The 14,806-nt window shown below is 33.5% G+C and overlaps 2 protein-coding genes and 1 pseudogene across 2 annotated transcripts; all 3 read left to right on the forward strand.

The window, feature by feature from the left end:
• The first annotated feature begins 2,579 nt into the window (after positions 1-2,579).
• LOC141651028 (phenylacetaldehyde reductase-like) lies at positions 2,580-3,568 on the forward strand (annotated as a pseudogene).
• Positions 3,569-6,288: 2,720 nt separating this feature from the next.
• On the forward strand, positions 6,289-7,146 carry LOC141651029 (berberine bridge enzyme-like 8). The gene has a single exon (XM_074458756.1). It carries the CDS (start codon positions 6,289-6,291, stop codon positions 7,144-7,146), a length of 858 nt encoding a protein of 285 aa, XP_074314857.1.
• Positions 7,147-7,299: 153 nt separating this feature from the next.
• On the forward strand, positions 7,300-7,884 carry LOC141651030 (berberine bridge enzyme-like 3). The gene has a single exon (XM_074458757.1). The coding sequence runs from the start codon at positions 7,300-7,302 to the stop codon at positions 7,882-7,884; it is 585 nt and encodes a 194-aa protein (XP_074314858.1).
• The last annotated feature ends 6,922 nt before the right edge of the window (positions 7,885-14,806 follow it).

Below are 14,806 nucleotides of genomic sequence, written 5' to 3' on the forward strand. Positions count from 1 at the left end.
TACATGATAATAATCTAATTAGAGTTAAAACTCATATTTACCATAATTAGTGTAATAATCTTGAAAATCTTTCCCTATTTAGCTTATTATCATGTGCCCTAAGGGCACATGTTAGAAAAACCCAATTAATATACCAAATTACCAACTAATCCGACTATAGCTTAAATGAAACTAAAAATAGAAGAAAGTTAGATTAGCGGTTTTGGGCTGATTTGTTAGTTTAATTGTTAGTTTAATTGGTAGTTTTGGGCTGATTTCAAACTATTTAGGACCAATGGGTCCACGTGAGCGTTTTTATTTTATTTTTTCCTGATTTTAGATAAAACCGCTAGTTAGATTAGCGGTTTTACTCTGTTTAGACAAGTTTGTAAACTCTTTTTCATTTGAACAAGCCGCTATGAAGATAAGTTGCTTCACTTTTTCCTTTTTTTGTAATTATCATTTGGACAAAAAGCCGCAAGCCTGCAAGTTTGTGGACAACATTTCATTTGCCAAGCCGCTAAGTTCATAAGCGGCTTCACCATTTTTTCCCTTTTTCTAATTATAGAAACTATAGATGTGTAAGTATAGTACATATAAAGTTATTTCATACGGTTGAGACGATGTTGCTCAGGTCTTTATGATTTGGTTCATATCTTCCAAACCTAGGTAAACTATATGGTGGGAATTGTGTTGAGTTTATGGATTCAAGTACCTAAGAGGGGGAGGGGGTGAATTAGGTACTATTTAAAATTTTTAACTACAACTTTATTGATTAAAGTGAGTTCCAAGAACAAAAGAGAAGAGAGAATACTTCGAGTAATATTGCAAGATTAAACGACTATTAGAATGAATGTTTGCTGAAGTATGAAAGTAACAACTGTTCTGACTGTAGCTATTTGTCTCAGTTTATGGAATACGGACTGCAGACCAAATGTGACAGTATGATGAACTGTTACTTCGAAGGTTAAGCAAAGCAAAACAAACAAACAAAATAAATTGCAGCGGAAATAAAGTAAGACAATGGAACACGATATTTTTGAATTGGTTCGGCAAGAAACTCAAGTGCCTACGTCCAATCTACTTTTTATTGCTTTCTTTTAGTGATCTACTCCGACAACTAAAAGACCCGTACAATAAAAGACACCAAGCTACTCCGGTTGTAAAGCTAGTCCAAGAACTACTCCGTTCTTATGACAAGCCAACTCGCAACCTACTCCGGTTGCCAAGAGTTAAAGACTACTCCGTCCTAAACTCTACTAACACACTTAGAATGTTATAGGATCAAGTTTCCACTAACATATTCTTAGCAAAGAATAGAGATGGACAACTTTTACAAGATCAACAATTCATAAGCAAGAGAGTTTAGTATAATAAAGTAACAGTAGCCACGACTGTAACAACTTGAAGACTCTTAAAAGATTTGCAAATGACACACGGTTTTAAAGCTTTGAAAAACAATTTTGCAAACTTGAAAATAATTTCAGAAAGAAATCTTAAGATTTTATGAGGGAGATGGCTCGCCTTTTATAGAGAGAATGGGTGAGGAGGTTGCTAGGGTTTTGAAGGGTCAAAGACCACACATGTGAAGAGCATTAGCAACCACCCAAAACTTGCACCAAAGAAGGCTCATTTGCAAAGGCAAAAATAGATAAGAGTGTTTGAAACATATCCATAAAATCTCATGCAAATTCAGAAAACAAAGAAGAAAAACAAGTCACATGATGACAAGTTTACACAAATATGGCAAAAAGCAATTCTTGTTTTCCAAAAGACCAAGGGGTTGAATTTGCACAAAGAGGAAACATTTTGAAATTAATAATTATTCAAACCACTCTTTATTGAAGACCAACTCCTAATAAAATCTGAAGTTTTATCTTTGAAAAATAAGAGACACGTGAAAAGATTTTTTGAAAGATAAAAAGGCTTCAAGTGTTACGAGTTGTGGGAACAATCCAAGCAGCTGTTTACTAATAAAAGTAACAGTCGTCTTGACTGTTTCTATTACTCTAAGATACTCTACTTTCTCACTTGTACATTAGATGACACTAAGACTCAATACAATGGGATGATTAACAACTTCAACACTTCTTAATCCATGCTTGAATTAATCATTAATCCTGAAAAGGTAAACTAAGATAACACAAATCAAATGGGCATGTCATCATCAATCATAAGGAACCCAACAAATTGCGATTGGAATTAATATAACTTTTGTAATTGGGAGACTATACTAGACAAGTTCATAAAGAGAAAAAGAAAGCTAATGCTAAAATCAGGACTTCAGATAAACTTAATGTTATGCATCGATATAAATATGTAATATGGGTTATGCAAATTGGGCATCGGGTATGCAGATGATCCTAAAAAAACGGAGCACTTGCGTGAATTGGACGGAGCAAAGGAAAGGCTTCAGTTGTTTGAAGCCAACCTCTTGGAAGAAGGCTCCTTTGATTTAGCTATTGATGGATGTTGTGGTGTATTCCATACTGCTTCTCCTGTTCTCTTAGAAACGTCAAATCCGCAGGTTAATCTTCCTTTTAAATCTTTCTTTTCTAATGAACTACGGAGTATGTCACTCTAAGTTCAACTGATACTGAAATGTACGAATAATTGAACAGGCGGATTTGATTGATCCGACTTTGAAGGGAACTCTGAATGTTCTTTCCTCGTGCGCAAAAGCTCCATCTGTCAAACGTATGATTTTCACTTCTTCTGCTGCTACAGTTTTCCATACTGGTAGACCTGTAACCTCTGAAACACTAGTTGACGAAACATGGTTTTCAACTCCTGAAGCCTGCAAAGGATTTATAGGGGTATGTATGTTTCCTGTTTATTCTGAGCGAGTGTTTTCTCTGCGTGAACTTAGAACCTAAACTTTGTCTCATTCGCAGGAGTCATATGTGCTCTCAAAGACCTTGGCTGAAATTGTTGCTTTGAAATTCTGCGAAGAGAATGGTATTGACATGATCACTATCAACCCTGTAGTTGTCATAGGACCAATGTTGCAGCCAGTGATCAATTGGTCAAGCGACGTTTTGTTTAACTTAGTTAACGGTAAGAGTTTTATTAAAGGTGCGAGTTTTGAATTAACTCTTACATTAATAAGCATAAGTGACTGCATTATATTAATTCATGTTGTTAAATTATTTACAGGACAATCAGACACTTATTTAAATGCAACAGTTGGATGGGTTCATGTCAAAGACGTTGCAGAAGCACACATTAAAGCCTTTGAGATCCCATCAGCTAACGGAAGGTACATCATGTGCGAAACAGTGGCGCATTTTTCACAAATTGTCGATATCTTGAAAGAACTCTACCCAAATCTCAAACTTCCCCACAAGTAAGTTTGTGTTCTTGCAGTTGGATGATGACCTCATTAGCATCCCATTAATTTTGTTGTTAATTAATGTAATAAATGTTGCGATTTCTCATTCGCAGATGTGCAGAGGATCAGTCTTTTCCGCCAACCTACCAGATTTCTAAGGACAAAGTTAGAAGCCTAAGTATTGAGTACATTCCCCTAAGAGAGACTCTTAAAGAAGCAGTGGACTTCTTGATTGAGAAGAAGCTTATTACTCCGTAGTGTATGATAATAAGCTTGAATTAATGTAATGCAGTCACTTATGCTTATTGCATGGACATGTAAGCAGGAGGACACGACTTTTATATTTTGACATAATAGGTGCCCGATCTCTAAAATTATTCATAAGGCCTGAGGGCATGAGTTTACGGTTTACCTCATCACCCGTCAGTCTGTCATCACCTCCTTATCGTCTCAATTTCATTTTATGTGATTTTTTCTTAAATTTTTTCTCACAGATTGTTGATCTACGAATAACTAAACTAAAAGTCAATTGGTCAAACTTAGCTCGTTGGACCCGTAATCAAGAATAGACAAAGGAGTAACTATGAATTACTCCATCCGTTCCAATTATTGGTTTATCTTCGATTAATTTATCTCTTAGCTTACAAAGCGCAAATAAAAAAGGCAAACAAATGATTCGGACGTAGGAAGTACGTGACTACGTACCATCAATCCTGCTGTGGTGTTTCAGTAATGGTATCCCGCACACCATTTTACTAAATCCCGCACATTTTTCCCTTATTCTGAGGATATCCCTCTCATTCTCACACCCACCAAGATAAAAAAAAAATAAAAAACCCAAAAAATAAACGCCTCTCATTCTCCCCTTCGTCCCCTACCAATTGCCCCATCATCAATTAAATCAAAAGAGTGATATTTGCAGCAACCTGCAACGCATCAAGATTTCATTTGTGAATTAAGGTTTTGCCATTTCAATTAATCCACCTAATAACAATCCATCTAGCCGACATACTATTTAATCAAATTTGCCAAGGCAGAAGTGAATTTAGGTCAGCAACTTGCGACTCATCGTATCACGGCTCACGGCTGCCACGAATTTGATGACCGATCATACTCTCCGATCAATCTACTCCGGCCTGTTCAACGACCCCAGCCACAACCACCCCTTCAAAAACACTACGTTAATATTAATCCAACATCAATCCAAACCCTAATTGTAAAAAGACCTTTTTTTATAATTGTCGAGTTGTTAATGAATTGGTTAGGCTTGTGAGAAAGAATGGGATAATTCTTTTTAGGTTTTTTTATGATAAAGGGTAGTTATGGAAAATTAGGGACAAATGTGTGGGATTAAGTAAAAGAATGTGCGGGATTTAGCAATTGCTTCCGTCAGGTGTCAATAGCATTAGACGGGGGCGGATCTAGCCTTTGGGCTATATGGTCTATAGCCCTATATGAATTTGGGGATAAATAAAATTTGCTTTCAAATTTTGCAAGAAATTAATGTAGCACAAATAGTTGGAGGCTTGCTATAAGGTCTACTTAATGAGTAGTAAACGACGGGGGTTCAATCCTCATTCCCAAAAACTTTTTTTAAGTTAATGATACTTTTTTAGTTTTTGGTTTTTCCAAGGTTAATCTATTAAATTCGTTAAAAAAAGGAAATATGTACGTGTGTGTTTCTTAATCAAAATTACTCCGTCTTATTCTTGTGTCCTCCAGAAGAACCGTTGTCCTTACACCCAAGTCTTTATAATATTCCATTGGTGGATTACTTTTAAGTGTAAGGAGGATGGTCCTCCTAGAGGACACAAGAATTTTTTTTTATTGAAATATTTCCGTAAAAACAAACCATTCTCGTGAAATCAAAAGGACCTATAATTATTTAAATATTCTACCTGCATACAAATTCAACATATTGTCATTTTCGACTTAGAAGTTATAAATATAGGTTCCACACGATTTTGAACCTAGAAATTTTTTTGTTTCTACAATCTCAAAATCTAACCCGGCATAACTTCAAATCCTGGCTCCGCCCCTGGTACTTAGACCTGTAATATAATGCAAAAGAAAGACAAGCAAGGTTTCCCAAAAAACTCTTCTTCGTTACTTCATGTTTCTATCCCATAACAAGCTTCAAAAAATTAGGTAATTCTGTCTTGTAAGCCCGCAAGGGCTTTAGTTCACACAATTTATCGTGTGATTAATAACCTACTCCACCTGTTAAGCTCAAGACTTAGCAATTAGCATAGATTTAGTCATTATTTATTTTATTTATTTCTGTTAGTTCGGTCACAAATACTTGTTTAAGACGGGAGTATAACTTGAATGCTCAAATAGCATAAATAAGCAAAAACCAACATGCCTAAATATTAGCAAAATATTTGTCCTATTTAGCATCTATCTATGCAACTATCAAGTGGAATGTTATTTGTCCTATTTTAATGTTAAGACTAGGGTGTTAACGAGCAGAGCTGAGCCCGAGCTATATATAATTGCTAATTTTTTGAGTTTTTTTTTTCTTTCGATATTTTCAATGAGAAGGCTCGAAAGTTATATGTAAAAATATTTGGCAAATCACACAAATTTGAGCCGCTCAGGAGCTTTCCGAGTCGAGCCAGCGCTTGCTCGACTTGACTCGTTAAACTCTCGAACCAAGCCCGAGTCGAGCTCGCATGAGCCGAGCTTTGATCGAGCCGATCTCGAGTTGTTCGCGAGCTGTCTCGTCTCATTAGTCTTCAGAGAAACTAATTGGAGCTAGTTGGTACTAGCTAATAAGTTAACAACCATAGAAACTATTGAAATGAATTGGCATGTTTGAACGATCAAATTTGCACCACTTAGTAAAACTAATCGTTGCTTGGTGAAAGGATATTTTAAAACTTAGGATATTTTTAAATATCTAAGTGTTAAAATGAGACTATAAATAACGCTAGTAAGATTATGTTGATCTCAGAATTAAACTAAATTAACAAACAATGAGCAACTACAACAGTTCTTACAAAACAGTTAGATATTTTCAGGTACAAGAAATGTTGATATTGTTATTACTAGGCACAATGTTAGTTGCAGTTGTGTCTGAAGACGACACGGTGTTTCTTAACTGCCTCGAGAAGCAACCGACCACGTACCCGACATCAGAAACTTCATACACCAAACACAACTCTTCATTCCAATCTGTCTTCAACGAGTTGGTTAGAAACCGCAGGTTCCTAAACCCCGTTTTCCAAAAACCGTTGGTCATTGTCACGGCTAAGGACGCGTCAGATGTCCAAGCTACGCTGTTCTGCTGCAAAAAGCATAACGTACAATTAAGGGTCCGAGGTGGTGGCCATGACATGGAGGGCACATCTTACATTGCCGGGGCCGGAGTGCCCTTTGTTATTCTTGACATGCTCAATATGCGGTCCATTAAAATTAACATTGAGGAAGAGACCGCGTCTATACAAGCAGGGGCTGTCCTGGGGGAGGTCTACTATGCCCTCACCCAGAAGAGCCGTGTGCATGCCTTTCCTGGAGGGGTGTGCCCTACGGTAGGGGTCACCGGGCACTTTAGTGGAGGCGGGTATGGTAACTTGATGAGGGAATACGGACTATCCACTGACCATGTTGTGGATGCGCTCTTAGTCGATGTTGATGGAAAGGTTCTTAATAGAACAACGATGGGCGAGGATCGTTTTTGGGCCATTAGAGGAGGCGGGGCAGCCAGCTTCGGGAAAGTAATGCTTGTTCGCGTTCCACCTTTAGTCACCGTCTTTCGGGTGACACGTTCCCTTGAGCAAGGTGCGTCCGAGACCATGTATAGGTGGCAAGAAATAGCCCCAAATCTACCTTAAAAGATTTTCATAAGAGTCCGAGTTACGGTACTCCCCAAAGCCGAGTTGAAATTTTCCTTCATTGGGCTATTTCTCGGATCGACTAAGGAACTTGTCGAGTTATTAGACGAGAAGTTCCCCGAATTGGGATTATCAACCAAGGATTGCAATGAAATGCCATGGGTGAATTCGACTCTATTTTGGGCGGATGCTCCGGTTGAAACTCCAACCGGGTTCCTGATCAGTAGGCAAGACGAAAAAGTGTCTAGGAAGGTTAAATCAGATTTTGTTGTCGAACCAATTCCAAAACAAGGAATCGAGAAAATATGCAAAGCAATGTTAAACATGCAAGGATTAGTGATGGAATGGAACCCTTATGGCGGGAGGATGAGCGAGATCCCAGGGAACGAGATTGCGTATCCTCACCGTGTAGGTATTTTGTTCAAGATCGAATACGACTTCAAGTGGTACGAAACCGGGATTGAAGTGGATAAGTACCATGTAGAACTGTCAAGGAGTTTTTACAAGTTTATGACACCCTATGTTTCTAAATCTCCAAGGATGGCTTATTTCAACTATAGAGATTTTGACATTGGTATCAATCATGGTAATAAACAAGATACAAATCTTACCACTTCTTTTGAGATGAATTACTACGGTAACAATTTCATCAGGCTGATGAAGGTGAAAACGGAAACAGATCCTGCTAATTTTTTCAGATATGAGCAGAGTATTCCTCCTACTACTACTCTCTCATAATAACAATGAATGTACTGTGACTATCATGGCCGGCCAATGTATTCAGGAGGCTCTGTTTCAAATGTAAAGTTGAGGCTCGATAAACGAATAAGAAACAAAATAATTTAATTAAAAAATTTCTTTAATATAAGATTCTAACTGTGACTATTGACCGAGTGGGTCTGGTTGAGGTTGATAAACGTATAAGTTATAACTCATTTCGTATTGGGTTTTGAATGCCTAGAAAAGTTGGTTTTTCCCCAAATATTCTATTTTCACTAATTGTTGGATAAGATTTAATTTTGAGAAAAAAATGACGATCTAGGATATAAAAAAAATTGAGGTGAAGATTGAAGTGTACTAAAACCTCTGTTTTGACCTCAAATGAAACCTTGCTCATGAATAGAAAATGGATAGGTAATGAAGAGAAAGAAATGGACAGTCTAAAAATAAGGTGGTGGTGAGGCGAGAATTTTTTTGGTAATAATTGTATTTTCCAAACAAAATTTTGAAAAACTATAATTCTTCTAAAATATTTTAAGGCTGGCTAGCAATAGCATGTTTTTTTCACAAAAGTAATAGTTAATCGTTGAGTCTAATAAGTTAAAATTAATAAATATAAATAATTTAATTTAATTTAACCTAAGTTCATTTATGAACCGCTAAAGGATTTATTTTTCGAAACCCTATCGCTAAACTAAGGTCCGTGGACGAGAAATCCAAAAATACAAAAAGGAAATAAAAAAATTCTCGAACTCCAGGAAATGGTTGAAGTAGTTGAATAGGAGGATCACTATGACTATAGCCGTTGGTAAATTTACCAAAGATGAAAAAGATTTGTTTGATATGAAGTTTATCTAAAACTAATCAACACAAAGTCTATATTATTTACATTCATTTGTCATTATATAAAAGTATATTAATAAAAAATTAAATAAGATATTCACAAATTATTACAAAGTTTGATATCTATTTTTGGAGGAGTATTAAAAGATAAAGAAAGTTAGTTGCTGTTAATTTGCAAATCGAAATATAATATTATGACAAATGAGTAAATGTTTTGAAAAACTTTATTGTGCGATTGTTTTACAATTTAAAGTAAAATGGTACCACGAGTAAAAAATAAATTTGAATGAGGCTTGAAGGTAAATTAGATACACTTATTATAAAAACATGTATAAGGTTAAGATTCAATTCAAGCAACGATTAACATTAAAAAAAAAGTCATAAAAAACACAAAAAAGGATAAGAGTAGTTTTTCCCCTAACATATTGAAGACCGTCTCTCTCAAGCTTTTCTTCTAACAAATTTACATGCATAAAAAATGGTACTATTCAATTATATAGAGTAAACTAATTATTGTTAATGTTATATACTCACTCCTATTCATTTTAACTCTCCCCTTTCAAAAGGGCACGCAAATTAAGGGTAAGATTATTTTATTGTAAAGTATTGTGATGGTGTAAGGTAATTGGAGAGAGGGAAGGTATTATTGTGGGGTAGATGATTAAAATAAGTATTGTTGCGGAGTAAGGTGATTAAAATAAGATACAGTATGAGTATTGTGGGGTATTGTTTTGGGTAAGATGATTAAAATAAGTATAAAACTTTAATAAATAAGGAAAGTGGGAGAGTTATACGAATAGATGAAAAAAGAAAGGGGAAGAGTTAAAATGAATAGGAGGGAGTATATTTTTTTTTTTGTGTGTAAATTGAGCACATCATCACTATAATTTAGGGAGAGATAAGAATTGGGGAAGGGTAAGACATATTTGTCATGCATAATACGATGCTTTAACCACCTTTGGGCAAAAATATAAAAATAAATGAAAAAAAAATTTAAACCTAAAAGGGGGTCAAGTACTTCCCAAATCTTCTATAGTTCTCTACCGCATTAATATTCTCATGAAGTTTATGACATTTATTTCATATTAATAAAAAAATGATTATACTGCTTCGTACAATTTGTGATTTATAACTTTTAGCTAACTTATTTGAACTTGCTTAATTTTATATATTTTAAGTGAAGAATATCTATAAAATACTATTAAAAGGCATCCTAAAAAATGTCAACTAGACAAAGCCACGTAGGATGTGGAAAAGCCACATAGACATTCACATTGCCACCTTGGTTAAGATTGACATACGCCTGCCCATCCATTCTCCACGCAGACATTTCTACTATATAGTTAAAAGGCTACTTATACCATTTAATTTTATTCCACATGTCATTTTTAGATTGGTTAATATTAATTAATTTTAATTTATATTGCTTACTTGATTAATGACAATTGACAACATAACATTAACTTATAAAATTAACATTTTAATTGAATGTTTTGTAATAAAACATGTTAATGAATTGATTATAGTTTTTCATTATTTTTTTTTTAATTTATTTTCATATGATGAAATATTGGGTTGAAAATGTTATATATTTTTTTTTTTGGTAAAAAATTAAACTTAACTTTCCTGAAATTGTACCACGTAAAATTTACACCTACATCTATTTATTTAAGATCGTTATACAAACCCTTTTAATTAAAAATAAAATAATTGTAAAGTTTAATAATATTCTTAAAAGTAAAGGTATGACATTTTATTTCAACCACTATTTAAGATCAATAATAATAATAATAATAATAGTAATTTTCATTAATATTTTTTCCTATTTGTTTTACCTCTTCAGCTCCTCGCTAATGAATTATGTTATTTAATAATACTCATAACTCAAAAATAAATGAAAAGGCAAATTAAAAGATGGGAATCAATAGTTTATAATGACTATTAAACCTACAATAGTTTCCATTCACTAATCCTCCATTTAATAACTATTACTCCTGAACTTCAAAATTACAAACTATATTTCATGGTTGAATTAAAAAATTCCAAAAAAAAAAAGATGTAACTTACCAAAATTCACATCAAAATTTCTTAATTTACAATTAAAATTCCCATTTTACAATAAAAAAAATGTTAGTGAATACATTAACGTTTTTCATAGTAATATAGCTTATAAAAGTTATTTCATTTATTTATTTATTTAAAACTACACAAACTTGAAAAGAAAAACACATGTGTAGCTTAATAATATTCTTAAACGTAAAATTATGGCATTTTATATTCAACCATTATTTAAGTTCAACCCATGATAATTTTCATATAAGTCCAATGATTTTCTTAAGGACATCGTCGAATTTTCTCACAAATCTCTTCTAATTCCCTACTATAGCCTAACAGTTACTCCATTTAACTCTCACACTAATTTTGCAATAATTCCTACCATCATAAAGATTATATAAAGAAACCCATTATATACAACCCTTTGAATGCTTTTGTTTTTTCCTAATTAATATTTATGTCATTTAAAGTTTGTGAACACTAATTTTAGTGTACATCATTTAACTTCCAAATTAGCATTATTTAGCCTCTCCTATTTAAGATCGTCTCATTTTTTTTCCTCAAAACAATCATTTGGGTGGTAAAAATTTGCAGTATTTTCTTTAACTTGAATTTGGAATGACGAATTACTAATTTGTGTATTGTTTTTTGTTGTACTTTTGTTTTGGAATGACGAATTACTCTTGATGCCATGCACACTCCACAGGTAAATTCACTTTTTATACAACTAACAACTTCAATATTTCAATTTGGTTTTAAAGTTTTCTAATTCGTACATAATCAAATTCTAAAATTTATTAATTTTTATTAGATGATGATCAAAATTAAAGAATATGAATATGTATCAATGATGAAATAAATTCCGATTTCATTTCATATTCACAAAAAAAAATCAACTATCTAAATTTTTAATTTCCTAGAGATAACCCGTGATTTTCACGGGTAATAAAACTAGTTAATTATAAATATGATAAAGATAAAGTTTGATCTTTAATTTTCTTAGAGATAAAAAAAACTCTGTTTTTATTTTCTTATAATATATTAATTAAATGTCATAATGTAAAACAGGAAATTACACCACAATCTACTATTTCAGTATGTCGATGATCAACACTCAAAATAGCACATTTGTTATTTAAATAGTGTAAAAACTCTCAAAATGCTAAAAAAAATGTTCAATCTGTCGTTATGAAACAAAACCTAAGTTTTTGCATTTTTTTCTCATGTTCAACTTAATCTTTACAGGATGTAAAAATCATGAAGTCAGAAAGTAGCGGTTAGTTTTATTCTATTAGTTAGATGGACTTTTCAAGAGAGAGATAAAAGCTTTGCATTTTAGACCGTTTTATGTGTGAAGCGAAGGGATTAAGTAGTGGGCTAAAGGTTGTTTCGAGTGGGAATGAGGTTGATTGCGACGAGTTGGTTGACTAAAGTTTTTCCTTACTAGATCTAGAAAAGGGATAATAATTATGAGATAATAAAATTTGAAGAAAAAAGGACAATAAAAATGAGATGGAGGTAGTAAGATTTATATATGCAAAATTAAATAAATAGCAAATTTCGTGTATATATATAATATTCAAACTTATTCAGTTTACAAACATAGTACCCAAACACTTTGTTTGAGTATTTGGAATGGAGGTAGGGGAGGGGATGAGAAAAAGACTAGGAAAGGAAATGAGAGAGATAAGAGGGAAGATTATTTCTTAAACTTTTCTTTGTTGAAGGATAAATAAATTGTCTTCGATAAGGGAGACGAGGATCCATATATATCATCTAGAGTAAAGATTGGTGTTTTATGGAGGTGAATGTGATTTATGACTTCTTAGATGTAAAACGTAGCAGAAAGGTAGTGATAGTGGTAGTGGATTGTAGGTTGTAGGTTGTTTCAAGTAGTAAGAACTAATCACAGTGGCTGATGTTTTATTTTGCGGGTAAATTAGTGGGGTGGAGGGAGGGTGCATTTGTGCAAGGGTGATGAGTTTCACGAGGATAATGATAATAAATAAGGTTATTTATCAGCAAAATATCACTTGCATTAAAACATATTGGTAACATGTATAATAACAAGAAACCTCAAAAGATCATACTGATAAACTTAATCTTGACCCCATTAATCCAAATTAAATTAAAATATTAATTCTAACAACATTGTCGAGAGCAAGGGTTAGTTTTCATTGGATTGTGGATTTTTCTAGAAGTTGGGGTTTTGTTTTTCACTTGGTTGGATAAATTTGAGAGAAGTTTCAAAGACAAGGATCGATCTTTCAACGGATGAGATTGTTTTAGATCATGTATGTGAATAGGGAAGAAAAATAGGGGTCTGCGTGAAGGATTTTGTCTCAAATGAGAAGATGGGGGGCAAGACTATTGTTATAGGGGGGTGTCATAAGTAGCGCCAGCCATGTTGTATTGCGTTGGAATTTGGTTCACATTCAAAGGTACGTCTATAGTTTGACCGGGAGATATAACATTTAACTACTTGTAAATGTTTTTACGTAACTACCATTTGACCCAACAATGATTATTGTTTTCCTTGACCAATTGAAAAAAAAACAGGTATTAATGAACAAAATTTAAAAACTCTCAGTCCCAAGTATCATATATATAAACTTCATATTGGTTTTATTTTCTTAAAAAAACAATATTGTCGAGAGCAAGGGTTAGTTTACATTGGATGCTGGATTTTTCTAGAAGTAGGCCGGGGTTTAGTTTTTCACTTGGTTGGATAAATTTGAGATAAGTTTCGGAGACAAGGATCGATCGTTAAGGTATGAGATTGTTTTAGATCATGTGTGTGAATAGGGAGGAAAAATAGGGGTTTGCGTGAAAGATTTTGTTTCAAATGAGAAGATGTGGGCCAAGACTATTGCTATATGGGGGCATAAGCAGCCCTAGCCATGTAGTATTGCGTCAGAATTTGGTTCACATTCAAACGTACTTCTATAGTTTGACCGGGAGATATAACATTTTAACTACCTCTAAATGTTTTTACATAATTACAATTTGATCCAGCAATGATTAAATTATGGTTGTTATTCGAAAGAAGGAGATTTGTTGCATCATTTGAGTTGATTATGCAGAGTAGATATTATTGTTTTTCTTGACCAATTGAAAAACAAACAGGTATTAATGAACAAATTCTATAAACTATCAGTCCAAGTATCATATATATAAACTTCATATTGGTTTTATTTTCCTAAAAAAAAAGTATTTTATTAATCAAACACTCTTTTATTCTTATGTCAATATTATGTTAACGAGAATTATTTGTTGGTCATGCGGCATACATAAAATCTTAGACATGAACGATGTACTATATGTTTATATTCCATTTTATTGTGACATTTATCACACATTATTTTAATATTCGTGCAACGCACGGGCAAGAAAACTAGTAGCATGTAAAGGAGTAAAAGTTGGGAATAATGGGACAAAAAAATGACATGATAACTAAAGATCTAGAAACAGAGGGTGTAGAAAGTGCGTAGAAGCGAGCCTCGTTAGCTGAGTTTTATATAAGTATATAACAAAAAAAACATTTAAAATCGTAACATTATTGATTTTATTTTTTACTTTTTTTATACGTATTATTTTTTAGTATATTATTTACACATATTATAAGATGTGTATTTATGTACTTAAATCTTTTAAGAAGATAATGTTGCTAATTTTGATTCTTACGAACTCTCGAGTTCTAATTTTTTATACTACACCCTATCGATGACAATCGAATTTGGTCCATTTTGTTCCATTTGGTCCGATCTGGTCTGGTCCATGCGTTTTTATGGTCCGACCCAATATTAATATGATCCCGTCCCCGACTCCCGGGTTCACCTTTTAACCCTCATTTGATATTCAGTTTGGAGAATTTGGTCCGGTCCGATTCTGTTCTGGACCGATGAACACCCCTAGAAGTCGTGTGGTGGCCGATTAGAAACATTATGATAAGGAGTAAACAATACAAGAAGGACCTCAATTGTGGAAAATAATACGGACCTCACTTATATTTGTGAGGCTTTAAGGACCTGGGTGTACTTTT

Source organism: Silene latifolia, chromosome 4 (assembly GCF_048544455.1).
Source record: "Silene latifolia isolate original U9 population chromosome 4, ASM4854445v1, whole genome shotgun sequence".
In the NCBI taxonomy this organism is placed as follows: Eukaryota; Viridiplantae; Streptophyta; class Magnoliopsida; order Caryophyllales; family Caryophyllaceae; genus Silene; species Silene latifolia.